The 27229-nt window shown below is 48.9% G+C and overlaps 1 protein-coding gene across 11 annotated transcripts in view; it reads left to right on the top strand.

Annotated features, from left to right (window-relative positions):
• Positions 1–27229, top strand: part of piezo2b (piezo-type mechanosensitive ion channel component 2b) — an 82232-nt gene that overhangs the window by 31248 nt on the left and 23755 nt on the right. For 6 of the 11 annotated variants that reach the window (XM_030363371.1, XM_030363373.1, XM_030363377.1 and 3 more), the window contains exons 8-29: positions 2502–2676; positions 5592–5711; positions 7065–7097; positions 7880–7994; positions 8305–8492; positions 9019–9249; positions 10472–10592; positions 11271–11491; positions 12719–12867; positions 13743–13916; positions 14465–14506; positions 15226–15258; positions 16250–16554; positions 19005–19165; positions 20217–20393; positions 20742–20867; positions 21238–21438; positions 22014–22218; positions 22913–23014; positions 23599–23764; positions 26147–26390; positions 26976–27096. In XM_030363371.1, coding sequence (XP_030219231.1) covers positions 2502–2676; positions 5592–5711; positions 7065–7097; positions 7880–7994; positions 8305–8492; positions 9019–9249; positions 10472–10592; positions 11271–11491; positions 12719–12867; positions 13743–13916; positions 14465–14506; positions 15226–15258; positions 16250–16554; positions 19005–19165; positions 20217–20393; positions 20742–20867; positions 21238–21438; positions 22014–22218; positions 22913–23014; positions 23599–23764; positions 26147–26390; positions 26976–27096 — 3410 coding nt within the window. The remainder of the gene's footprint in view (positions 1–2501; positions 2677–5591; positions 5712–7064; positions 7098–7879; positions 7995–8304; positions 8493–9018; positions 9250–10471; positions 10593–11270; positions 11492–12718; positions 12868–13742; positions 13917–14464; positions 14507–15225; positions 15259–16249; positions 16555–19004; positions 19166–20216; positions 20394–20741; positions 20868–21237; positions 21439–22013; positions 22219–22912; positions 23015–23598; positions 23765–26146; positions 26391–26975; positions 27097–27229) is intronic. The other 5 variants (XM_030363374.1, XM_030363379.1, XM_030363380.1 and 2 more) reach the window with 2 other exon arrangements.

The raw sequence follows: 27229 nt of genomic DNA, 5'->3' as shown, positions 1-27229 counted from the left end.
ACCGCCGAGCCAAGGGCAGGCAGGAGAGGCTTTGGTTATGATGGCGTATTGACAAGGGGCTCTTTGGCGATCAAACTCCTTCCCTGCCTTCTATCGCCTTTTAAAATAAAACAATTCTTGTGCTCTATACATAGAGGCCGTGTAAGTTAGGATAGGAGCAGGCGTCACTAAATGTGTATTTTCCAAACCATTAGAGTGCTGGCCTGAATAGTCAGATCAAGTAAAGTAGGAGGGAAGCCGCATGATGCATAAATCCAGTTTTATTTATTATTTTAAATAAAACTGGATTTATGCATAGTGCGGCCTCCCTCCTACTTTACTTGACGCATACAGTACATGCCATGGGGGGTGCAAGTGTATTGACCTAACCCTAACCCTCCAGGTGGTGATGCAACTGCAGCGATTTGGAGTCTGCTTGTATGGGTGAGGGGTGATCATAGTCAAGGTAGCGGCTTCAGTGAGGAGATGCTCACGCGCTGGGGCTTGTTTGTGTTACTGCGTACTGTGGCTTAAAATCTGCATGACACACGTTATATAGGTACTTAATACACACAATATATTTTTGGGATTCACATTTTTACATATTTTTTTCGATGATGGATACGTCAAAATATAAAATTCTAATCTCTCTTTATTCTCACTCTGCGTTAAGTAGCTTCAGTAAATCAGGGAGCAAATGGCTTGAAATGGCCTCCCTAATAGATGGCATTAGTAGAAACAGGATATTGACCAGTCTTTTTATACATTTACAGTGTATGCAGAGCTAATTCTGGAAGTCTTGTCGTCTCGTTGAGCCGAACAGACTCCCTATTTCACCTATGTCAACCCTTTTCCTGCGCGTGCGTTGTTGTTGACTTTCCAAGTCACCGTTGCATTAGTGTTTGCTGACGTGTAAAACAAAAAAACTAAACAAAAAAAAACGTTGTTGATTCCAACGTACCACACGCAGGCATCCCCCGTCTGCGTGTTTAGGAGAAACTCGCAGTGCCCAGCCCTGTGTCGGACACAAGCAAAACACCCCCCCCCCCCGTGCTCCATAAATATACTCATGTTATGGACAATAGAGCGGCACAGCGGCGGTCGCAATAGTATCCATGTTGACACTGGACTTGGCCTTGTTGGCGCGTTGACTGACACCGCTGAGAGGACTGGCTTCCACCTCACTTCCCGTCTCTCCCCGCCTGCACAATAGAAATCCCCAGCAGTCATGAGTCATGTGACTCCCCCCCCCCCCCCCCCCCCCCCTATGCAGCTGCAGGTAGGGACTTTCAGGATGCGGTGTTTCCAAGAGTTTGACTCTATGGACTGCCCCACCTGGAACAAAAAGGTCCAGGATTATCTAGGGGCCAGGAAGCCCGAGGAAGGCTCCTCTGTGATGTATGGCCCGTACAGTTCCTGCAAAGGAAGTGGTTCTTATTGGGAGAATTATTATTTTTTTATTATTGGGGGAAAAAATGGGTCATGGCAACCTTGAATACACTGTATATCATCTGAGATTATCAGCCTTGCGAGTGTTTTGCGTTAGTGGGCCAATGTTGACCATTAACCACCATTCTAGCTTTCACGTCACTCCCCGGATTTCCCCTCCACCTGAGCAGACAGTAGGGTTTTGAGAACAGCGTCCATGCGGTTTAGTTATCTGTGACCACCGGCGATAACTGCACATAACCTCCCTTGATGTAGGAACGCCTATGTCCGCTATTGGTCGTTCGCCCTGGCCAGATCAGCAACTTTGATAATGTTTAAATTCAACAAACGCTGCGTTTCCTCATCGCTTTTGAAACGCTTCCCTTCTCCTCCTCATCCATCCTCTCAGCTTGGTTTACCCAATCGATAATCCCTTTTCAAAATGAAGAACCCAACACTAAATAACGCTGTGCACTTCTCTCAATAAAAGAAATGGCTTCATGCTTAGAAGGATGGCTTTAAATTGGGGGCATGGCTTTAAAAACAAGGGAGGGATTTTAAAAAACCTATATAAATAAATCATCAATACGGTTTAAGTTTTTGTTGTTGTTGTTCAACTTAGTGAACCCGCAAATTGCCGTATTTTAAAAACAATTCGATTTAACGTGAAAAGCCATCACCTCTTCGAAGGCCTTTTGTTCTAGTTTTAAGTTCAGCAGTAAAGCAGATCTTCCTTAAGTGCCAGGCGGTAAAATGTGTAATGATGACCAACACTGTGCCTGCCGGCCTTAAGAGTGAAATCTGCTCCCTGAACCAGGAGAAGCGAAGGTAACTCGTGGGCATCCTATGCAACCCTGATGCTGCTATTAAAAACATACAGTCAACAGTGGATTGCACTAGCGCACACTGACTGCACTCCCGCCGCATTGCATACACTACAAATGATTTAGTCGCATTCCCCTTTGACGGCAAACTGGCATGCATTGGTGCGTTCCACGGCGTCCTCTGTGAGCCAGGCTCCACACCTGGTATGATATCCCACTCTTCTCCTCTTCGTCTCTCCGTCTCCCGTCCCCTCCGCCCTCTCCCTGCAGATTGTTTGGCATCTCCCCCCTCATCCGAGTCGACTGCACGCACACGTGGAAGCTCAACAAGAACCCGGACCTCTACTGGCACCACTTTGTCAACCCGGGGATGCTGCTGCTGCTGTACTACACCCTGGCCACGCTCATCCGCCTCTGGCTGCAGGAGCCCACCGGGCAGATGGAGGTGGGCCCGTCCGTCTCTTTGGCCGTGCAGCCGCACAATAGGGCCGCTCGATTGGGGAAAGAATCATAGTCACCATCCTTTTGGTCAATGTTGAAATCACGATGATTCAAACGGTTATTTTTGAGTTTTAAAACATGATGTATTTATTCAGCATGTCTCTCCCTAAAAACACCTTGTAACTGAGAAATTTGAATTTTCGCCTTAAAAAAATACTCTGAATGGTCAAATAGAAAAGCTTTGAACACATTCTATTTGAGCATTTTGTGTATTTCTTAAAGGGTTAATTTCAAAGTTCTCAGTTACAAGGTGTTTTTTGGGAGAGACATGCTGAATAAATACATCATGTTTCAAAGTCAAAAATAATCGTTTGAATAATCGTGATTTCAATATGACCAAAATAATCATGATCATGATTTCTCCCATAATCGAGCAGCCCTAATCTCCACTGTGATTGACCACCAAGAAGGATTCCCAAATCAGGGAAGAGATGCTCTGATTGGTCAGAAATAAACTGGGAGCGGTGTTAAATCGATATTGTGTCCTAGAGGCAGGTGCGGTCAACTCAAAACTGTTATTCTCACCAAATGTCACTCATTAATAGCAATTCAGCTGACAATTCCACTTATAACAAAATCGTTAGAAGTGGAATTGCAGTGAAATCATACCTACAGCATCTTTAACGGGAATATTGTATGCGTCCCAACTGTACACATTCCAATTAAGCTTCACTCAGATTACTGTGCAGATCTAAACCGATATTGATTTACTGTTTGTACAGGTGAGTACAGAAGTTTATGTGGCATTGAATATCATTCCCTTTCCAGGAAGGGTCGATTGCTGAGGTAAACTAGAAGTTATTTATGTCGGCGTGTATCAACGAGATGAACTTGTCTTCTAGAAGACTCTCGGCTGTATGGTTGTCACGGAGAGTTCGACGTACCCCTCTCCCCCTACTGCAGTCAGACTCTGTAATCAAGACCTGGGCACGCTGTTCTTTCTGCGGCTGAACCAGTTTCGATTAGTTGTGTGGAAACAAAGCGGCCGTCACTCTACATCATTCGGAGCTGAACAGGCCCCACCGCGCCCCCACACCCGCACGACCAAATCACCTAGATCTCCAAGACAATGAGTGGAGATACCGATCACAGGGAACAACCGGTAATTAAACACCCAGCCGCAACGGTGACTGATGACCCTCTGTCGAGCAAGGAAGTCCGACCTGTCCTCCATCTACCCCCTCCCAGACACGCACGTCCGAGAAGACCTCTGCTGGCTCTGTGGATCCGTGAGTTCTTAATATTACAAGCCACCACGTCATCACAATTAAATGTCTTATCACGTTAGCCGAGCCGGCAAGAAGTGAATCGGGAAGGATGAGACACACTTATCGTGTCTGTCCAGCACTAACATAAAACTGTGTCATCTTGGACATGGCGGTGGTGGTGTATGGCGAGTCTTAGGAAATTGCTGGCGGCGAATTCATTGTTCTCTCCTCAACATTTGAAAATATTATTGTTAACGGTAAGATGAACTGTAAACAGGAAAACTAAGGTTAAAGAAAATATCATTAAAACAATATGTTGCAATATTTTGCCAAGATTGAAAATACAGGTCTGTTCAATTTTTGTTTATTTAACCAAAGAATAGCACTGGAAAAAGCCTCCCTGGGATTAAGAATATCTACCGCAGGAATCTCCCGGACAAAACAGACAGACCAGCAGACATAGCACAGCTCTGGCCGCCGGCTAAACCCAAGAGGAGCAGGAAAACACAATGAGTACAAGCGCAACCGTAACAGTGCAAGAATGTCGGCAAGTCAGACTCATAGACTATGACAGAGAGATGTTGAATGAGAAGCTTGATAAGGTCTTCGTCCCCAGAGACCCCCATAGAGTCCGTGATCGTGACCATGAAGAGCCCTACTGGGTGGCAGGCTTTATCAGACCCGAGGCTAAGACCCAACATAATGGAGTTATAGATTAGAGGGTTTTTATAGATGGGTCAATATACCCTTGTCAACCATTAAGGACCTGGGATGAGGCCTGTATGCATTATCGACCGCCTCCCCCCCAACCCAGCACACTCACACACATACACCCTCCACCAATGTGTGTGAGGGTATTTTTATTGTTCTTTTTTTGCTTACCTTACACTACAACACAGATTCAGTTGTGATTGCAATGTACTTTTTGCGAGGACGACCGATTTGGTCTGACTGGGTCAGAGGTGGACCAGAACCTACCAGGGCTATTGGGACGTCTGTCTGCATGTGTAGCTGAAGGCTGCTGGTACCGCCTCCGTTTAGTATTTCATGTTTGCCTCACCACAACAGGAAACTGCCCAATCTTTGAGCGTTTTATTGAGACCCGATTTGTTGCTTGTGAAAAAATGATTCATCTTGAGTCTAGTCTGTTGCACCGGTCAAGTTGCAATTGCGTGCGGTACACAATACTCTGAAACAGCAACAACCAAAACAAGAGTGGCAAGTGCGCTCCTTCAGCTGCTGAGTCCCCCCCCCCTCGGAGGACCGAGCCTAGCGCCCCCTGGGACCAGGCCCGCCGCTCCCTATAAGCAGAGTACGCAGAGTGCGTAGGGCACCAAGTACCTGAGGAGGCACCAATAATTAAGGTTTAGAAAAAAAAAATAAAGAAATACATTATTGAATTAAAATAATATGTAAATGAGTTATGAAGAGGCCCACCGTTGTTTGTTCTTAATTGTATAACCTATCACTCAATTTCGGCAAATTAGATGTTTTTACCTAATATATAAAAAGCCCCCCCAGCCCCCGCTCGCGTAGGGCACCGAAACGGCCAGCAGCGGCCCTGCCTGGGACAAACTGAAGACGAAGAAGACGAAACGTTCAAAGGAGGAGATTCGGCTGCGTAATCCCGCGGCTATCTCTGTCTTCATAGGACAAGGAGGAGGCGGAGGGAGAGGAGAAGGAGGGGCTGATGGGCAACGGGACCAGCAGCTCGGCCGACAGGAGGAGGCACATCTGGCGGCTCACCAGCCGCGCCACGGATGAGAGGGAGGTAGGGCGACCGGGGTGGAAGACCCCCCCCCCCCCCCCCAACCCGCAGCCCGACCTGCAGCCGCTCCGCTAGCGAGTCCAGCACAGTGTTCTATAGTGGCAGCTTTATTGTGATGGCGATGAGCTGGACCGGCCAAACGGTCCTAGGAAAAAGTCCTGGAAGCATTAAAAAAAATTAATGACAATGAACTGCTTGATAGGTTTTAGTGCAGTGGATGAATCACATTTTCATAGCTTTTGCCTGGCGATTGTTTTTGCCGCTTGTGCCTCAGGTCTCAGACCCATGATAGAGACAACTGTGCTGCCTTATTGGATAGGTTTCAGCTGCGATGACTGCACGCACAGAAACCTAGCACATATACATGCACACACGCATACACACACACACACACACACACACACAAACACACGCACACACACGCACGCACGCACACAAACACACGCACATATACATGCAAACACGCACACACACACACACACACACAAACACATGCACACACACAAACACGCACATATACATGCATACACATACGCACACACATGCACACACACATGCACACACACAAGCACACACACACACACACACACACACACAAACACAGCTGCATTATTCCCATAACTATGTCCGTATATCCCTGTCTGCGCCAGCCCCCCCTATGTGGTTTTCAAAGCATCTTTTTTTTTAAGGTGGCCAGACACTGATGAATTATGGGCATGGTTTTTGCACAACAGTGCAGTTTAGGCTTTCTTGCTGCTTGTCAGAGCCTATAAAGAACAGACAGAGGTCTCTCTGTTTCGCTGTCTCGCTGCCTCTGTCTCTGTCTCACTGTCTCTCTGTCTCTGTCTTGCTGCACTGAAGTGCTCTCTGCATCGGTCTCTGTCTTTGTCTGTCTCTCTGTATCTCTCTCTGTCTATCTCTATGTCTGTGTTTATGTCTGTCTCTCTGTCCCTCTCTCTGTCCCTCTCTCGCTCTGTCTCTCTATCTCTTGTCTCTCTTTCTCTTTCTCTCTCTGTCTCTCTCTCTGTCCCTCTCTCGCTCTGTCTCTCTATCTCTTGTCTCTCTGTCTCTTTCTCTCTCAGTCTCTCTCTCTGTCCCTCTCTCGCTCTGTCTCTCTATCTCTTGTCTCTCTGTCTCTTTCTCTGTCTCCCTGTCTCTTTCTCTCTCTCTGTCTCCCTTACCCACTCTAGCTCTCTCTCTTTATGTCTCTGTCCATCTCTGTGTCTCCTGCTCTCTCGCTCTCTCTCTATGTGTGTTTGAGTACAGCAGCAACTCATCAATAACACACACACCACGCCCCGTCTGCTCTCACCCCCCCCCCCCCCCCCCCCCTCCCCTCCCTCCCCCCCACACAAGCTGCTGCCCACACAGGACTACAGCATATCTGAGGTGGGAGCCACTGTAACTAAAACAAAACCCAACCCACCCACCAAACCCGCCCTGCATCCTTAGATAAAATAACAAAATTGAGACTCTACTCATCCCCCTCTATCTCCTTCTCACGTTCTCTGTCCTCTTAAACCCTGAGGTGAACAGTCTGCCTGTGGCTAGCTGGATTCTCCCCTGCACCGTCACATTTAGCCCAGGGCTGAAGTGCTTGAGACGTCTATGGTCTCCGTCTTTACCATCAGGGTGCATGCCCTTATGCGTTTTGTAAAGAACACTTTAGCCCTGCGCTAAAGAAAAATAAGTCCCTCAAACGAGTGGGATGTCCTCCCTCTGCAGAGGTGGAGCGTCCAGGTTCTGATAGTCAGAAAGATGTTCTCCAGATGTATGTGGAGTTCAATCATTGGTATTTGATTGTGGGCAGCCAATCAACCATTTCATCCAAATTAGTATATTATTTGACTTTCTGAATCTGGTCCTTCCCATCTTTGCAATTTAAACTGGAATCAGCAACTTTTGCTTCGCCCCACTTTTGACGAAAATGTGTTCTGATCGAGTCATGTTTTTCATGTGCTGGTTTGACATGAGAACCATGAGACTCAATCAAAACACAAATGAATCCAAACAAAGTGCGGCGAGGCCAACATTGCTAATAGCCGCTTTAAAGTGTCAGACAAATGCCAGCATGCTGATATCATGGATGTCAACGCATTGTGATGTGCATGTGAAGACTGTTCAGGCCTCGTACTGCGTCCTGTTCTAAATGTCTGCTTGGTGCGCTGCAGGGTCCCAACGAGAACTCTTTCGAATTCACCACCACTGACAATGGACCGGTCGGTGTGGATCTCTATTCCACCCCGCACTACAAAATGGACCAGTCCACCTTCAATCCAGACCCAGGTGAGACCATAGAGCATAGGTTGTTCCATCAGCTTCCTAGGGGGTATGCTGGACCAATACAAATGCACATTTTCTTTGGGAATACTAATAAAACTTTTGTTTGGAATGTATTTGATCAGATTGTATTGTTGTTCCCATGCCATGTCACCAAATAATGCAATTTGTGTATGTCTTCTTTGGCACTCTATATATTATTCATGAAAACAATGTGCGGTATACAAAAAGTCGTCACACACACACGCACACGCACAAGCACACAAACCCCCACACCCCCAAAGCCTCGTGCCGTCATGTGTTCCTGTGATTTCAGAGATTAAGCACGAATGTGTGTACGAAGTGAGGCTGCCCTCCGAAATGGGTATGGAGGGGGGGAAGAAGGATGGGGAGGAGACGGAGACGGAGACGGAGGGCGAGGACCGGGAGAAGGCCAGTGCTGTGGTCACCGTCTTCCGCTTCATCATGAAGCAGAGCTACATCTGCGCTCTCATCGCCATGATGGTGAGCCAGAGTCGGGTGGGAGATGAAGGGGAGAGATGGGGAAAGAGGGAGGCTTTGAGGGGAGAAACATGATTTGGATCCTTATCACGACCTGTATATAGACAAGCTTTATATTTATGAAATGTAAAGCTGGCATGTGCAATTCTCGCTGTTTGGTAACTCAAGTCCATAGTCTTTATTCATATGTTAATATTTGTGTCTCTTCTTTCCTCAAACCTGGGAGTTTTACTGAAGCGTTTAGATTTTGAGTATAGAGAAGATCATAGCACTCCACTCTCACGATAATATTGAGGGTAAAATCCTTCCCCCCTGTCTTTGACTTATAAGGACATTAAGGACCCAAATGACCCAAATGACCCAAATGATGAACGGTAGGAAACAACCCAGATCATAGCCAGGCTCTCTTGTAACGTCAGGGTAACAGGCCCCATGAATCCCAGGCACTTCTCAAGTGTCCCGACGGCAGCCCCGTTTCCTCCGGCGGTATAAACGCGCCGTGTTGCACTGTGATCTCCACCACCTCCAGGCCTGGAGCATCACCTACGTCAGCTGGCTGACCTTCGTCTTCCTGCTGTGGTCGTGCATTCTGTGGATGGTGCGCGACCGCCGGCGCTACGCCATGATCACCTCGCCCTTCATGGTGATGTACGGCAACCTGCTGCTGGTGCTGCAGTACATCTGGAGCTTCGAGGTCCTGAACAAGGTGTCAGGCTTCTTCCTCAAAGGAAACGTGCCCTTCAGCGAGCTGTGGACCAAGGTATGGACCGCCGACTCAGTCAACCAAACAATATACAGACCCCACCCTCCTCCAATACCAGCACCACCACCAGCTTAACCAACCGATCAATACACAGAGGTCATCCTCTTTGGTGGAGCAGAGCCTTTAAATGTCAATCGGTTGCAACAGACTGTGGGCCCTCAAAGCAAACGAGGATCTTCTTTCCAATGCATGCACAAGCGTTTTTTTTTCTGTCGCTTTACTGTACGGTGCACTGGCCGACAAGTCTGGCTGTATTTATCGCTGTTGTCGTGCGATGGCGGAGTCTGCTATCTCACCTGGACCCTGTCCAAGTGAACCCTAATCCCTGATGTCTGATGTCACTTCCTGTCTTGCAGTTAGAGCAGGACAGAGGTGACATCAGGGTTTGTTTAGTGTCGCTGTCGCCACACAATCTGTCGTATTTCCATTGAGCGTGTGTGTGTGTGTGTGTGTGTGTGTGTGTGTGTGTGTGTGTGTGTGAATGGGTGTGGGTGGGTGTGGATGTACCTGGTTAGGTGGGTCTGGTTGGATGGGTGTAGGTCTGTATTTGTGTCGGTGGGATGTGTCTGGGTGTATGTGTGTGTGTTTGTGTGTGTCGTGACAAGATCGACTGATATGGATTTTTTAGGGCCGATACCGATTTCTTTTCATCAGCCTTAGCCGATGGCCGATACGCCGATACTGATTTTCTTGAGCCGATATTTGGAGCCGAACCTGTTTTTGCTCCCTCAATTTACATCATAAAAATGACACAATGATGATAACAAATGTTACAAGTCTCAATTTATAAAGGAACATTTATTGAACCGTCTGTAAATCATGGCGGGAAAAGATATTTAGAAAAAAATTATATATGTATCGGCTGGCAGACATATCAGTCGATCACTTGTGTGTATGCGTGCTTCTGTGTGTGTGTGTGTGTGTAGCTGTATTTGCTATAAACACACACACACTTCGCGGCCGTCATGTGCCTCCCCAGATGCTCTAACGCTCCAACCCCTACCCCTACCTCTACCCCTACCCATACCCCTACCCCTACCCATACCCCTAACCCAGATGCTCTAACGCCCCTACCTCTACCCCTACCCCTACCCTTAACCCCGATGCTCTAACGCCCCTACCCCTAACCCAGATGCTCCAACGCCCCTACCCCTACCTCTACCCCTACCCCTACCCCTGACCCAGATGCTCTAACGCCCTACCCCTACCCCTGACCCAGATGCTGTGTCTGCTGAGCTTCTGGCTGCTGCTGAGGCAGACTCTGATGGAGCGGGAGGAGAAGCTGAGCCACACGGAGGCGGCTCTGTCCGACGTGGTGGTGGACCAGGACAAGGCCAAAGGTGAGCAGCACCCACAACCACAACCTCTACCTCTACCGCTACCTCTACCACTACCACAACCTCTACCACTACCGCTACCGCTACCGCAACCGCTACCGCAACCGCTAGCGCTACCGCAACCGCTACCGCTACCGCTACCACTACCACACCCACAACCACAACCACTACCACTACCTCTACCACAACCTCTACCACAACCACTACCACTACCACTACCACTACCACAACCTCTACCACAACCTCTACCCCTGCCACTACCATGGTTCGGCTGGGTCACACTCAGAGTAGAGCTGCTCGATTATGGAAAAAATCCTAATCACGATTATTTTTGGTCAATATTGAGATCTCGATTATTCAAACTATTATTGACTTATTTACAAAGTTAAAGTCCTCTGTTGTTTGTAATCACTCAGCCATGTGGAGCTACAGCTGAGAAAAAGTGGCAACAGAGGGAGGAAATGAAACAGGACTGTCCCTTTCCGGGCTAGGGAGGGCAGCGACCTGGTATGAACAGCATTAAGATACGCTCAGGGTAACTCGGGTTTAAGTTGGACAAGATGCACGGCTAGACAGCCGTACGGACGTCGCAGGGCAGGGCAGTGCAGTGCAGTGCAGTGGTGTGGTCGACTGTGGTAACCGAGATGCTGCTGCTGCTGGCCTTGCTGTTTTTCGGAGCAGAGGAGGAGGAGAGGAGGTCGTCGGAGAAGGAGGAGGAGGAGGGGGAAGGAGGGGAGCCGGACGTGGTGCAGGTGCTGGGCAGCCTGATCATGGCCCTGCTGGTCAAGTACTGGCTCTACATCTGCAGCGGCATGTTCTTCTTCGTCAGCTTCGAGGGCCGCATCGTCATGTACAAGATCATCTACATGATGATGTTCCTGTCCTGCGTGGCCCTCTACCAGGTAGGAGCAGGGCGCACGCCGCGCAACACGCCCCCGCAGCGTCGGTTTATGTGCGAGGATGAGGCAGATTCACACACGTGCACAAACACAGGTTACGAGCTCACGGTAGTGTGCTGCTCTGTGGGGTTTGTGCACCTCCCCGCGTGCACCCACGCACCCTCGGCAAGCAGACACGCGCATATGCACACACACACACATACACACACACACACACACACACACACACACACACACACACACACATAAATACACGCATACACTCACACAAACATACACACACCCGCACCCTCGACAGGCAGACACACACACACACGTGCGCATATGCACACAAACACACACACACACACACACACACACACATAAACACACGCATACACACACATAAACACACGCATACACACACGCATACACACACACACACACACACACACACACACACACACACACACACACACACACACACACACACACACACACACACACACACACACTCATACACACACACAGAGTAAAGAACCGGAGAATCCAATTTCCCAGTGTAGAAAGCTGCTGACTAGTTTTAGCGCTGTCGTAAAGTGACCCTGGATCCAGCCCTCTCTTTCCCACGATGCTTTAGGACTGCTTTATGCCCCGTCCCGTTATATTAATGCTCCCCCGTTCCACGGGAACAAGGCCAGCAGGTCATATCACATACCCCTTATGGTTCATTTTCTTTTTGCTTTTCTTTTTTTTTCAACGCTATATTACCAAGCACAAGGTGATCATGGTGACAAGTAGGGCTGAACGATTTGGGGAAACAATCGAATTGCGATTATTTTGATGAATATTGCGATTGTGATTTAATCTGCGATTATTTTAATTTATGAAGTTCCTTATGTTCTGTATTATTCACTAAAAAAGCAATAAATCATTCTTTAGTATGACCAACATTGGAAGAAGTCAACATATAAACTGCTCTTTCCTTTAGGCCAGGCCAATGTGTTGAGTTGAATTTATATTATAACCTCTTTATTTAACTATTGAATTGAAATTAAAAATATATAAAAATCGTACCGATCTCCAGTCAGTAACGGTAACAAATCACCCCCCCCCCAAAAAAAGTAAAAACTGAAAAACAAAAAAGATGAAAAACCTTTTTGTTCTTGGCATATCGTTCTCTAATACATCGCGATTTCGATTTGAATTCGATGAATCGTTCAGCCCCATTGAACAGCCTGCCCCCCCCAGGTGCACTACGAATGGTGGAGGAGGGCTCTCAAGTACTTCTGGATGTCGGTGGTGATGTACACCATGCTGGTGCTCATCCTGGTCTACACCTTCCAGTTCGACACCTCCCCGCCCTTCTGGAGGAGCTTGACCGGCATGGATGACAAGCAGTGAGCAGGCCGACCTCCCCCCCCCCCCCCCTGCTTTCTCTGACGCTGTCTTCGCCCTTTCTGTCTCTGTCTTCGCCCTTTCTGTCTCTGTCTTTGTCCTCTCTGTCTCTGTCTTCGCCCTTTCTGTCTCTGTCTTTGTCCTCTCTGTCTCTTTCTTTGTCCTCTCTGTCTCTGTCTTTGTCCTCTCTCTGTCTCTGTCTTTGTCCTCTCTGTCTCTGTCTTTGTCCTCTCTGTCTCTGTCTTTGTCCTCTCTGTCTCTGTCTTTGTCCTCTCTGTCTGTCTTTGTCCTCTTTGTCGCTGCCTTTTGTCTCCCCCACTCAATTCCTTACTCTCTTTCTCCCTCTACTCCTGTCCTTCTCTTTCTCTCCTATCTTATCTCTCTCTCGATCTCCCTCTCTCACCCATATTGTTGCCAAGTTGTGTGTATGTCGTTATTAAATGTTTGTTTTTTGTACATATACACTAGAGTGGACAAAAAAGTTTCCAATGAAATGTATCCATATTTCTCTCTGTGTGTCTCCCTCTCCCTTTCCCTCTGTGTCTCTCTCCCTTTCTCTCTGTGTGTCTCCCTCCCTTTACCTCTCTCTCTCTCTCTCTCTCTCTCTCTCTCTCTCTCTCTCTCTCGCTCTCTCTCTCTCTCTCTCTCTCTCTCTCTCTCTCGCTCTCTCTCTCTCTCTCTCTCTCTCTCTCTCTCTCTCTCTCTCTCTCTCTCTCTCTCTCTCTCTCTCTCTCCCCCTCTCTCTCTCTCTCTCTCTCTCTCTCTCTCTCTCTCTCTCTCTCTCCGTCTGTGTGTGTGTGTCTCTCTCTCTCTCTCTCTCTCTCTCTCTCTCTCTCTCTCTCTCTCCCTTTCCCTCTCTGTGTCTCCCTCCCTCCAGACTGGAGGATCTGGGCCTGGAGACTTTCTCTGTGCCCGAGCTGTTCAGCCGCATCTTCATCCCGGCCTCCTTCCTGCTGGTCTGCATCCTCCACCTTCACTACTTCCACGACCGCTTCCTCGCGCTCACAGACCTCCAGGCTCTGGTGGCCAAGGAGGAAAGCACGATCTACAGGTGGGTGAGAGAGAGGTGGGGACTGTGGTGGATACGTCCGGGGAGTATCCACAACACGCTTGGTTTTGAAACCACCGTTTTCGTTTTTTGGATTTAGGGTGGCGCTAATTACTCCAGCCGCAGAGTGCTTATCTTCCAGGGTTGTGCCCGTATAAAAGTGTTACCATGTTTTTTACCCTTGTTTTCGTCCCACTTAAATGTGTTTTGGAGCCTTACCCTTGAATTAAAGAAAAAGGCACTGGAGGTTGAATCCTCCACACCGGCCTGCCCGCTTGCTCACACAACTTCATCCGGCGATGGGTCGATGTGCTTCTGTGTCATGCTGTTTGTTGCGTCTCGCTGCTCATGGTTCATCGGTGACTGCAGTGTGCTGGTGTTGGTGTTGTGTTGTGTTGACTTGATGTCCATCGGTGCTCTCGTGAGCTTCATGCCTGCCGGCTTACACATCCTCTCTGCCCCTCTCTCTGTCTCTGTGTGTGTGTGTGTGTGTGTGCCCTCCGTCACCCTCTCTGCCCCTCTCACACCCCCCGCCACCCATCCTCTCTCAGCCATGCTAAAGTCAATGGCCGTGTCTATGTGATCATGAATAGGTGGGTACCTTGCTCGCTTTCTGAAGCATCCATCCCCATCCATCCATCCATCCCCATCCGCCCCATCCATCCGGAGATCAATCGCCCCCCCTACCCCCCCATCCCTTCTCTCTTGGATACCCCCCCCCCCTCCTCCACCGCAGTACTGCCCAATTCTGGTTGCTCTTATGATGAATCATTGTTTTTTTCTAAACTCTCCAATGCCTGCAGAGGTAACGGAGTGACTTTTTGTTGACACATTTGTGGTCAATTTAAGAAAAACAATTCAGGCTTTTTTGGGGTATATATTTTTGCCTGAAGCCCCCTCTGCCATTGAAGCGTGCGACCATCAAACCTCACCTCAGACCTCCATTGAGTCTTTCAAATGGTTAAGCCCCAACACCGAAGTGAGCATCAACCAAGCATGTCCTACCCCGATCTGATTACCCCTGAAGCAAATGAACGTGTCATATAACTTCCACACTCTGCATCGCACACTCCCTTCCTATCCTCCCCTCTCTCTTCTCCGTCCTCCTCTTTACTCTCCTCCCCTCGAACAACCCCCGTTCCCTTCACCTGCATCACCATGTTGTCCTCGGGGTCCTTTTCCCTTACCTTGTGTCTCTGCAGCACCAAGGGAAGAGGGTTCATTTAACGGATGATCTGAGCAGCCTGACATTGTTGTTTTCTCTGTTCACTGTCCGCCGTGGCTTCTGTGTAACTTGTATTGTCCTGAGCAGCATCAAGCAAAAAATCCCCACGCAGTCGAGCAAGTAAGTTCGCTGCGCCGCCCGATCAATGAGACAGCAGTTGACCCCCCTGACATGCAGCCACATCATGCATCAAGAGCCCCCCTCGGTTCTCCCACGGCAACCCTATCGTCTAGGATAGCTGTCTTCACCCCCCCCCCCCCCCCCCCCCCCATCCCCCTGCCTGTTATCATTTGTCCACCGCCAGACAAACAGCAGCAGCCCTCTGAAACCCTTTACACGTGATTATTATTTAATGTGCATTGCCTATTGATCAGACTGCTTGGTATAATGTCTCTCCGCCGTTTGGTTAATGGAAATTACCGCTGATTGGTCCCATCCCATTGCTTGGAAGACGTTTGCAACTTGGCCTTACCGTTTGTGTGTGTGTGTGTGTGTGTGCCTGTGTGTGTATCGGGTTGTCTATGGCTGTGTTTGTGTCTGTGTATGTGTGTGTGTTACTTTTCCGTTGTGGTGTGCTTGCCTGTCTCTGTGTGTCTGTGTGTGTGTGTGTGTGTGTGTGTGTGTGTGTGTGTGTGTGTGTGTGTGTGCGTGTGTGTGCGCGAGTGCATGGGGTTCCCATTTGCCGGCATGCCTCTGTCATTTTGTCATTTGGCCATTTCCTGTGCCTCTCTCGCGTGCAATCGTTTCCATACATTGCCGACTCGGATGACACGCTGTCTACTACCATTGATCCGTGTTCCCTCTCCCCCCCATCCGCTCCCACCACCCCCACCCCCACCCCAATCCCCACCTCCAACCCCACCCCAACCCCCACCACCTCCAACCCCCACCACCTCCAACCCCCACCACCTCCAACCCCCACCCCAACCCCCACCCCAACCCCCACCTCCAACCCCACCCCAACCCCTACCCCAACCCCCCCCAACCACTACCCCAACCCCCCCTCCATCCCCAACCCCCACCTCCACCCAACCCTACCCCCACCTCCACCCAACCCTACCCCCATCCCCATCCCCACCCCCACCCCCCACACCCCGGCTGGTTGTCCCAGGCTGGCCCACCCTGACGGCAGCCTGGCAGACCTCACCCTGCTCAGCTCCAGCTCGGTGGACGAGCCGTCCCTACGCAGCACCGAGGACAGGAAGGGCAGGGGGGCAGCGGGTGGGGGGGCGGGTGGGGTGCCCGAGGAGATGCTGGTGGTGGTGACGTCCACGGAGGAGGAGGACGCCTCGTCGGCGGGGGGGACCGGCAGCTACTCCCTGGGGAAGAGGCAGCGGCGGTCGGGCAGCGAGGGGAGCCGGTGCTGCAGCAGCGGGGGCGCCCCCACCACCGAGAACAGCACCGAGCAGAGCTCCGGTACGCACAACGCGGAGACCGACAACTTCTTCTTTTTAGTTGTTTTGTTTATTTAGTTTATTTATTTCGGTCACACATCACATACCGGTATATACACATTTAATTTATTCTTTTTAGTTTATTTCGTTTATTTATTTCGATCACACATCACATATATACACAACATTTTTTTATTTATTTTTTTTTCATTTATTTATTTTGATAACATATCACATATATACAAAACTTTGCATGCGTTAAAAAAGCAGAAAAAAAAAGTAATCTTAATTTAGACATTGACAGGGTGAGACACTGGTGAGGCACGCCCACGCCAATCCAGACACAATTTTTTTGTTGAACATGTTAAAAAAATACTTACAAAATAATGAGCACTAAAATGCAGGAAATAAAGTTAAAAGCAAACAAATGGGATCCTCAGGATCTTAAGAAGCAAGTACATAACTCAAATAATGCACTTCATGTTCAAAAGGGAGAGGAAGAAGATGATTTTTTCAGAGAAAATAAATATTCAGTTTGATTCAATCAGTGTCTATGATCTTCAGCTTGTAGGTTTAAACAAATCAAAGCTTTAGGAGAAAACAATAACAAAATATTGGAACAGATGAACCGAACCATAGCAGCAGCCTTGACGGAGAAGAGACGGTTGTGTATACATGGTGTATACATGGCTGTTACGTGGTAGTGCGGGGGACTTGTGCTGTTTTTGTTTGTTTTGCACTGATGTCTTGCTTTTGCTTCCTGCACTCAATCATTTCCATCACCTCCTGGAGGCGGAGCCTTGTGGTTGCAGGTTGCTGGTTGGTTCGCCCTGATTGTTGGCGCCGCCCCCACACATATAAAGCCAAGTGGAAGATAGTGGCTCTCTCTCTCTCTTATTTGAGCACAGACGCTGGCACACTCAAGATATATATGTTAAAAAAATATATGGCTATTTGTTGTTGCTCTTGGTGGTTAGAGAGCAAGCGTAGATATATAGCTTCCACTGTTTTATTTTGTCCGCTGTCGGGCACGGAAGTTAGATAAGCTGAACCTCCAAGGCAGTTAGCGTGAGGTTTATCCTTTGCATTTTTCTCCCTGTTATAGTAATCACCTAGGCCTTTTCTGCAGACAGGGTTTTTTTTGGTTGCTGCTACTGGTTTCCCTTGTGCGAAACCTTACGATCATTGTCAACCATAAAATATTGTTTTTCCCCAAAACCCTGTCGTCCGTCTTTATGTTGGGTTGTCCAAAGGCTGTCCAAAGGCTGTTTGTTGGACACCGTAACAATGGCCCTGTCGCGACAATTAGCAAATATAGGAATGTGTACGACCAGTAGAATTTAAGTATTAGCTATCTTGCATTGCAACATTCGCAGTCCTTCAGGGATCAACAGGTTTGAACCAAAATATGACTCCACTTGGAAAAAGCCACTGTGTTTCATTTTACACTCACAGAACAAGTCATGTGGTGCCCGATTGTCCCGGCCAGGGCTCTTATTTTGAAGTTCCACACTGGACGCTGTTTGGCGATGGATGTTTTGTGCCTCTCGCAAGGCAACAGTAGTGTCCACGGCAACGCGCTGTCCTAAGCATTTATCTGTTCTATGCGGCCTCACTCATCTATAAGCTGCAGGTTGCATGCATTAGTCAAAAGGCGCCAGTGTTCCCCTTGGCGCTCCAGTATCTGATGTCTGCTGTCTCACCAGCCAGCTCATTCATTACCTGAAGCTGCGTCGTAAAATATGCCGAGGTGCAGGTTCGAACGCCAACGGCCATTCATCCCCAGTCCTCCTTTCAGACACCCCAGACGTGACCCTAGCTCCTGTATTTAGTTTCCTTGTGTTTCTTCTGCTGCCAGTTCCTTTGTTCCACTGGTAGGCAGTCAGAGAGCCACTGGTCTGCGTCATTCATTAGTGTGATTCACAGACATTAAGGGCGGTTGTAAATCTAACTAGCGTTTGTGTACATTACACCAAATTACCCAAGGGCGAAAAGTAAGCTCCCGTCAGTTTGTAATGAGCTGTGAGCTACGTGGGATACACTCTCACCAAGACCTTCATCCAAACAAAGATGCCACTATGAGCCATGAGAACGCAAAGCCGCTGTAAAAAGCAGACGCAATAAATAAATGGGCTAAACTTGGTGGGTGTTTAGACAGTTTATTAGTCCGAGGCATCAGTGCAAGATTAAGGTATATGTTTCACAGACTCTAGGCGGTTGGAAAACAAGCCCTTTTACGATGTTGAGTCTTGGATAGCTTTTATGTACAGTATGTATAGATCTTTACATAGACAGAAAATGAATCAGGGTGTATGTTTCTGAATGTTTTTTTTTCCCTTAAAGTAAATAATATATCAATGTTACTTTTTAGCCCGATCAATACCAAGGTTATGGCGTCGCTTGTGCCTCCTTTCCTCTGTTCCTCTGGCGTGTGTGAAACGTAACGTTTGCCCCCTGCTTCCGCCCCTCCAGACCTGAAGAACAAATGGCATCTGGTGGTGGACCGGCTCACGGTGCTGTTCCTCAAGTTCCTGGAGTACTTCCACAAGCTGCAGCTCTTCATCTGGTGGCTGCTGGAGATCCACATCATCAAGATCGTGTCCTGCTACATCATCCTGGTCTCCATCAAAGAGGTACGCAGCACGACAGCCGGGACCACAGCCGCAACGGGTCCGGCTCCTCTACTTGAGGTCGTAAGGTGCACGCTTACAAGCTAGTAAAAACAGGCCAGGTGCCGTAGCTGTTGGTGGCTGTTGTCGGAACACGTGTCGTATCGGTGTTGGGGAACTTCAGCTGGCGTTCTACATGTGGGCGTCGGTGTTTGTTGGGGCAGTGCACAAGCAGTTTTCTTTTTCACTGGAAACACGGCATGGTAAAATTTAGTCAGGATGTACATTGTGGGAAACGGACAGCTGATGTCACCCAATGACATGTTTTATTTGGAATAGCTGAGTGGGAGAGGTTCTGTCGAATGGTGACTCAATCAGCAGCTGGTATCTTTCTTGCCAAATAGGGGCTGGTTTCACTAAACAGCTTCCTGTCCCCTTTTGACGGTTGTTTCACCCTGAGACGCCTGGGCGTGGAAGCATTGCCTCGTAACATCAACGGCACGTCAAGTGACGCATTAAGGCCCCCCCCCCCCCCCCCCCCCCCCCCCTATCTCCCCGTACCATGCCTCCCTTTTAATTTGACAGAAAGGCCTGGGAAGGGATCCGCTCGCCTGCTTTGATTCGTACAGCACTATGAGATGTTTATTATTCATTGTGCTGAATCAGCCCGATCTGCATTGATTTGAACCGCAGAGGTTTGAAAGCCAAGCCCACAGTGGTAGGTCTTCACGCTAGAGGTGTTCCCGAAATTAAAAGCAAACTGCTGGTCGCTGCTCAGGAACTTCAGCACAGCCAGGAAGAGCGATGACTGCTGGCTGAGTGAGCGCGCGTGTTTTCGATTGCGCGTGGTCGTGTGATGTGTTTGTCATGCCATTGTCCCCTGTTAGATCTAACCGTTTCTCAATGTCATATCATTATCGTCCTTTTTCCTTTCCTTTCTTCTCTTTCTCCCGTTCCTCCATCACGTCAATAGAAGCGTGGTTAATGGGCCAGCTTCTGTATAGACCAGTGTGGTTTACCGACATAAAAATTGTGTGTGTGTGTGTGCGTGCGTTGTTTTATGTCTCCCCGTCAGGTGTCCCTCTTCAACTCGGTGTTCCTGGCGTCCTGGGCTTTCGCCCTGCCCTTCACCCAGGTCCGGCCCATCGCCTCCAGCATCTGCACCGTGTGGACGTGCGTCATCGTCATCTGTAAGATGTTGTACCAGCTGAAGTCCATAGATCCGGAATTCTACTCCAGCAACTGCACCCTGGTGAGCAGACACAACATCGCTGCCTTGGTTTTTTTTTAGAGCGGAAGGCTGGTAACCGGAAGGTTGCTAGTTGGATCCCCGGCTCCTCCTAGCGGAGTGTCGAGGTGTCCCTGAGCAAGACGCCTCAACCTTACTGCTCCCGACGAGCTGGCTGTCGCCCGGCGGGGTCGACTCCGCCCCGTCGGTGTGTGAATGTGGGCATGAATGGGTGAATGTGAGGCAATACATTTACCTTTTAACATTTGGAATGTAGTATGGCGACTTCATATCATTGGTTTCTATAGATGTATTTAATGTATGCCGTAGTTGATCGACTAACTGTGGCTGACACCCCTCCTCTATCCATAGCCAGCAGGCTACGAACTCAAAATAATGGAAGAACTGACGAGTGAGTCTGTGCTTTATAAAAAGCCGGTGGATCCAGCCAACTGGGTGGGCCTCATGAAGTCTGAACCCCTGTTGGAATACCTGCGGGTAAGCACTGGTCTTACTGGGAGGGGAGATGCATGCAAGGGTGCAAAAATCTATAAAGTAAAAAATTTATGAAATTGCATGGAAAGAGAAAACGTTGAATGGGATATGTTAAAAACAAAATACATATTCATAGGATCAGGTCTGTGGTGCAACAAAGAAAACCTTTGCATGTCAAGTTGACCTATCTAACTACTTGCCCAAATCATTCCCACGACCCCAAACGTACGTAATGGCCATGCCCGAATTCTTCCCCCTCTGAACGGATTTTGTTTCGCCCGAAAAAATCAAAGCAGGGATCGACGCACCGTTTCTGCGTACGAAGTTCCTCTGTTTTCACTATTCCCGCTGAACTGCGTGTGTCGTGTGTCAGAACAACCTGTTGATGCTGGCCATCCTGGCGTTCGAGGTGACCATCTACCGCCACCAGCAGTACTTCCGGCTCCGCAACAAACTGACCCCGCCCGCCGCCCGGATCATCTTCCACGGCATCACGCGCCAGCACCTGGACCAAGGCATCGTCAACTTCGTCAAGTACTTCGTCAACTACTTCTTCTACAAGTTCGGGCTGGAGGTACGCCGGGAGAACCACGTCGAACCGTCAACGGGGCCTGTTAACGCTCTCCTCAGTGTTCCCGTGCAGGGAATATGTAAACGGACTCACTGGGAACGCTTAGCATGATGCTATGTTTACCTGCGGTGATCACAACCATCAGAGATTGTAGTCAGCACAGTTGATGATCTGTGTGTACCACGTTGAATTGTGCCGGAATAATGTCGATATAATATTGTTTTATGTTGTTTCTTTTATTTAGATATCATCTGGGATGGTTTTTCGTTTGTGATGAAAAATAACACGAGGAAGCAAAGGAATGAATGTCTCTATTTACATCTTGGTCATTATATCCAAATGAATAATGATCATTTCAAAACATTTTCTAGAATGTATTCATAGTGAAGGAATCAAACGATTGGGAATCAGGGACACAAATAATAACCTGATGGATGTTCTTCATTCCATCTATGGTTTATATATATATGTATATATATCCTCTGTACATATTTCTTGTCTCTCTCATCTCTCACCCACTGCTTTGTGTCTTTTGTTCTGCGGCTGCCGATTGATTGTTGGTCACATGACTCCCCTAGACTTGCCTGCTGCTGGTGGTCAACGTGATCGGCCAGCGCATGGACTTCTACGCCATGCTGCACGCCTTCGCACTCAGCGTGGTCATGTACCGCCGCCGGAGGAAGGCCATCGCTGAGATCTGGCCCAAGTACTGCTGCTTCCTGGCCTGCATGATCACCTTCCAGTACTTCATGTGTGTGGGGATCCCCCCCGCCGCCTGCAAAGGTACGGCTGGATGTCGGAGTGGAGAACAATGCGATGGATTGATAGTAGTGATCGACCGATATATCGGCCGATATTTGCGTTTTTGACGTGTATCGCATCAAACGATTAATTTTTTTTAACAACATTCAATAAATGTTCCTTTTTTAAATTGAGACTTGTGACATTTGTGATCGTCATTGTTTGATTTTTAATGAGGTAAAATGAGGGAGTAAAAGCAGTATCGGCACAAAATATCGGCTCAAGAAAATCAGAACAAACAACACCAAACAGAGGAAACAAAACAGACAGTATAAATTATAAAAGTGTAGAGTGTAAAGTGTTAATTATAAATTATAAAGTGGCTAAGTACCAGAAATGCAATGTACACAAAGAGAGAGAGAAACAAAGATTCAGTGGTTCATGCAGAAAGAGTATAATGATAAGAGTTTACACACTCAGAAGGGACTGTTGTTATGTTGCGTTGTGCTCCTTGTTCTACCTCATTAGTTGTTGGTGGCTGGTGGACTGAACACAGAAGCTGAACAATAAAGTAGTCTGAAATCAGTTTACAGAGCTAATCTACCGTTTGACCGATATACATCGATAGCCGTTGGACAGCGGGCATAACATTGCCTCTGGCATCTCATAGTAGGCAATGTTTTCGTATCTGGAATGACTAATATTTGCTGCTCCTTTTGTGTGTGATTGCTTACAGACTACCCTTGGAGATTCCCCAACTCTGGCACCGAGTCCAACGTGGTCAAGTGGCTCTATGTTCCTGACTTCCACACAAAGCCCAACCCAATGTTCCTGTTCTGTACGTATATTTCTGGTTGTTCTCTATACTGCAGACAGGTTTCATTTTGTCAATGGAATATCATGCCAGGTTTTCTGTTAAATGCCCTCTTCTCTGTTCTCCTTCTTTATATTTGTATCTCTTCTTCTCTTCTCTCCTCCTTTTCCACCCCTCCTCCTCTCCTCCTTGCCTCTCTCTGCCGCTTCTCTCCCCTCCTCCTCTTCTCATCATACCTCTCTCCTCCTCCTCCTCACCTTGCCTCTCCAACTCCTCTCCTCCTCCACCTCCTCAACCTCCACCACCTCCTCCTCCTCCTCCTCCTCCTCCTCACCTTGCCTCTCCAACTCCTCTCCTCCTCCACCTCCTCAACCTCCACCACCTCCTCCTCCTCCTCCTCCTCCTCCTCCTCCTCCTCCTCCTCCTCCTCCTCCTCCTCCTCCTCACCTTGCCTCTCCAACTCCTCTCTCCTCCTCCTCTTCTCATCATGCCTGACAAACTCCTCTCCTCTCCCCTCCTCCTCTCCTCACCTTGCCTCTCCAACTCCTCTCCAACTCCTCTCCTCCTCCTCCTCCTCCTCCTCCTCCTCCTCCTCCTCCTCCTCCCAGATGACTTCATGCTGCTGCTGTGCGCCTCCCTCCAGAGGCAGGTATTTGACGACGAGAACAAGGCGGCCGTGCGTCTCATGGCCGGGGACAACGTGGAGATCTGCCGGGACCTGGACGCCGCCACCTTCAGCGTGCACAACCCCGTCCCCGACTTCATCCACTGCAGGTACACGCGCCTTAAGATGCACACCATCAGGCTAAAGGAAACCTGGGAGGCCAAAGACCACCTGGCGCACTCTGTGACAAAAGAGCTGGAACATGGGGAGAGGCCCAACATGCTACCAGGGACCGAATGCAATGGAGGGGGCTCATTGAAGACATATGTTCCATAGGGGACGAAGAGGAGGAATAGTAGTAGGTAGACACCCTCCACCTTCCTTCAGGCTCACATGCGCTCCCCTAACGCCAGGGCAGGGTTACGTTGAGCCTGGGGGGGGGCGGACACATGCCTTAGAGCGGATGAATGATTCCTCACTCTCCTGCCCTTTTATTTGCTCCTTAGAACCAAAGGATTAGGTCCTCCACCCAACGGCTAAAGTGTGCAGCGCCTGACTTACCGATGTACTCTGACGTTCCTGCTAGAGGAAGCCGTTTCCTGTGTAACTCTAGAGACGGTAGTACGCAAACCCAGGAGTGTTTCCGTAAAAAATAAAAACACGCACCCTTTGGTGAAATAGCGTCAAACGTAAAATGGCGGTGGCTCTCGTTTGGCTCTCCCACCACCGCTGAACGGATGATGGGCTGGCCTGGTTGGTGAAGAACGTGTTAGGATTTATACACCGTACAGTTTGAACCTCCCTCTTCATTAGGAGAAAGAAGAAGTTGGCATAGGAAGGGAGCAGCGATAATCTCTGGGCTCAGGGCAACGAAACGGCCAGCGAAGCACCGCTGACCTGCAGGCATTGATTCGTTTGTGCTCTTCTCATCATCCCACTGTTTTGATGTGCAGAGTGGGCAAGTCTTTTATTAACGCACTCTGTGTACATCAACACAGCCCCCCCCCCCTGCCCCCAGCGAGTCCAGAGAAAGAGATCGCCGCTCTGGCCCGAGCCGCCCGCAGTGCCCGTCCAGCACTGCACTTATTTCACTTGTTTCCCCTCCAGGATCAAATTACGGACTCACAGGGAGGAAGAAGCTAGGGATGGGGGGGTGGGGGGGGGAGGGGGGGGGGGGGCGCAGTTGAGAGATAAATCCATAATCCACCAAAAACACTCTGTCCGTCACTCGGCGACTCAGACGCTTTTGCCCTGTACTCTAACTCAATAAATAGCTTTCAAGAGGTATTCACCCAGTGCCCTGATCCCCGGCCCCCCGCCCCCCCCAGCCCCCTTGCTGATGAAGAAGGACACTCACTCAGCTATTCCGGCCCATCACAACGTACACCGCCGACCTGTCCTAACACACTTCATCATCAGAGCCCCCCCCCCCCCTCTTCCTCCTCCTCCTCCTCCTCCTCCTCCTCCTCCTGTACAGCCTTAGCCTTCCAACCTTTTTTTCCGCCGGCAAACCGCAGGGTTATTAGCGCATGCTACTTCCTATCCTACCTTTCTCCCTGCGCCCTGTGTGCTAATGGCCGCTCTGAGCTACTGCTGCTGCCTCTGTTAATGATGCTGCTGTTCTCACATGAGGGCGAAACACGAGCCACAACTTATGTCGGCTTATGTGAAGCAAACGGGGGTTCGTACCCATTGATGCGTTCGTATGGGGGGGGGCCCTACCGTTCTGAGGAGTACCTGGGCTTTGAGCGACAGGGATCACGTTTCAGACGTTGCTGCCCCGCGGCATCAGTCAAGCCTGCGTCTAATTCAGTCACCATGATGGATGGGCGGATGAGCCGCGCGGCAAAGTACCGTAGAAGCCCTGTGTAGACACGCTGCGCAGGCACTGTGCATGCAGCAGGCCGGTCGGAGGTGCAGTGAATGTATCTGCTGGAGGAACCCGGTCAGGCAGACGGATGGTGTTTGCAACCCTGTGAAAGTTTAAAGGGGACGTATTATACCACCAGGTGTTGGTGGGTTTAGCCGTTACAAGCCGTTTTTGAAAATCTGCCTCTTCTGACAAATCACAAGTGGGCGTGTATGACCCATGTATCTAGATGTATGACGATGGATGAGCAACGTTTGCTTCTGTCCACTGGGTAGGCTGGTAGACAGATATATCCAACACGCATCTAGGTGGACACGCCCACTTGTGATGTCAGAAGAGGCCGATTTTCAAAACGGCTTGTAACGGTTAAACCCACTAACACCTGGTGGTATAATAGGCCACCTTTAAAAAAACAAAAAAACAAAAAAAAACATTGGTTGTGACATTCAAACCTTGACATGACATCTTCGGTTATATATATCCTGCATAATATCCGGGTTGCAAACACTGCATCTATTAAGCAAAGTGGAACTTATTTTGTTCATCACAAGGTCGGTTCTCCCCATGCTAAATGCTACTGGCAGCTGTCTTCAGCGTCAGGACGTCTTCAGCCGAGGTCACGGCTTAAACATCCACCATGTGACCCCTCAACCCCCGGCTGACCCCCCTCTCCTGCCTCCAGGTCATACCTGGACATGCTGAAGGTGACCATGTTCAGCTACTTGTTCTGGTTCGTCCTCACCATCCTCTTCTTCACGGGTACCACTCGCATCAGCGTCTTCTGCATGGGCTACCTGGTGGCCTGCTTCTACTTCCTGCTCTTTGGGGGGGAGCTGCTGCTCAAGCCAATCAAAAAGATCCTCCGCTTATGGGACCTCCTCATCGCCTACAACGTCTTCGTCATCACCATGAAGAACATCCTGTCGGTGAGTGCACCACGTCGGCACACCTCAGACCGCTTTGTTTTTTCCGTTACGAAGTTTGTTCGCGTGATGCAAGGTCACAATGCATTTTATGTTTTCAGCTGAATTTATTAAAGATTTCAAAGGTGACATAATATACCACCAGGTGTGAGTGTGATTAGCCGTTACAAGCCGTTTTTGAAAATCTATCCGGCACACATCTAGGTGGTCTCGTCCACTTGTGATGTCAGAAGAGGCAGATTTTCTAGATGACTTTCTAACAGCTAATCACACTCACGCCTGGTGGTATAATATGTCAACTTTAATGAAAATAAATGTCTGTTAAGTCACTATCCATCGCCGAATGAGGTAACGCATTGGTGATTGAGCATAGGACCTGCCGATGGCAGCCCTTGTATTCACAGTATAATGATTTTTTACAAAATGGATATCGACGTCGTTACGATTGGGATCTATGGGAATTATTACAGCTCATCGTCAAAAGTTGTCGCCAGGAAGAACAAAAAGAAAATCGTTGAGATTTATTTTTCTGGGTCCACAGAATGTGATGCTTGTGACATTGTATGGCTCCTGCTGTTGTCCTTCTAGATCCTTGCCTGTGGTTACATCCACACTCTGCTGGTGAAGCACTGCTGGTTGATCCAGCTGCTGAGCCTTGCTTGCACCATCAAGGAGTACAAATCAAACGATATCAATCAGGATCACATCGGTAAGACACACGACTCCATCCCACTTTGCCTTGGAGCGTTCAACCTCTCTCTCTCTCTCTCTCCGGGCCTTCTCGTTTGGGGCTCCCAGCTTGTCTGATTTGATTTGGTGAACAAAATCCTTCCAGAGAGGTC

Source organism: Gadus morhua, chromosome 8 (genome assembly GCF_902167405.1).
Source record: "Gadus morhua chromosome 8, gadMor3.0, whole genome shotgun sequence".
Taxonomy (NCBI): domain Eukaryota; kingdom Metazoa; phylum Chordata; class Actinopteri; order Gadiformes; family Gadidae; genus Gadus; species Gadus morhua.
This window is presented reverse-complemented; position numbering and strand designations above follow the sequence as displayed.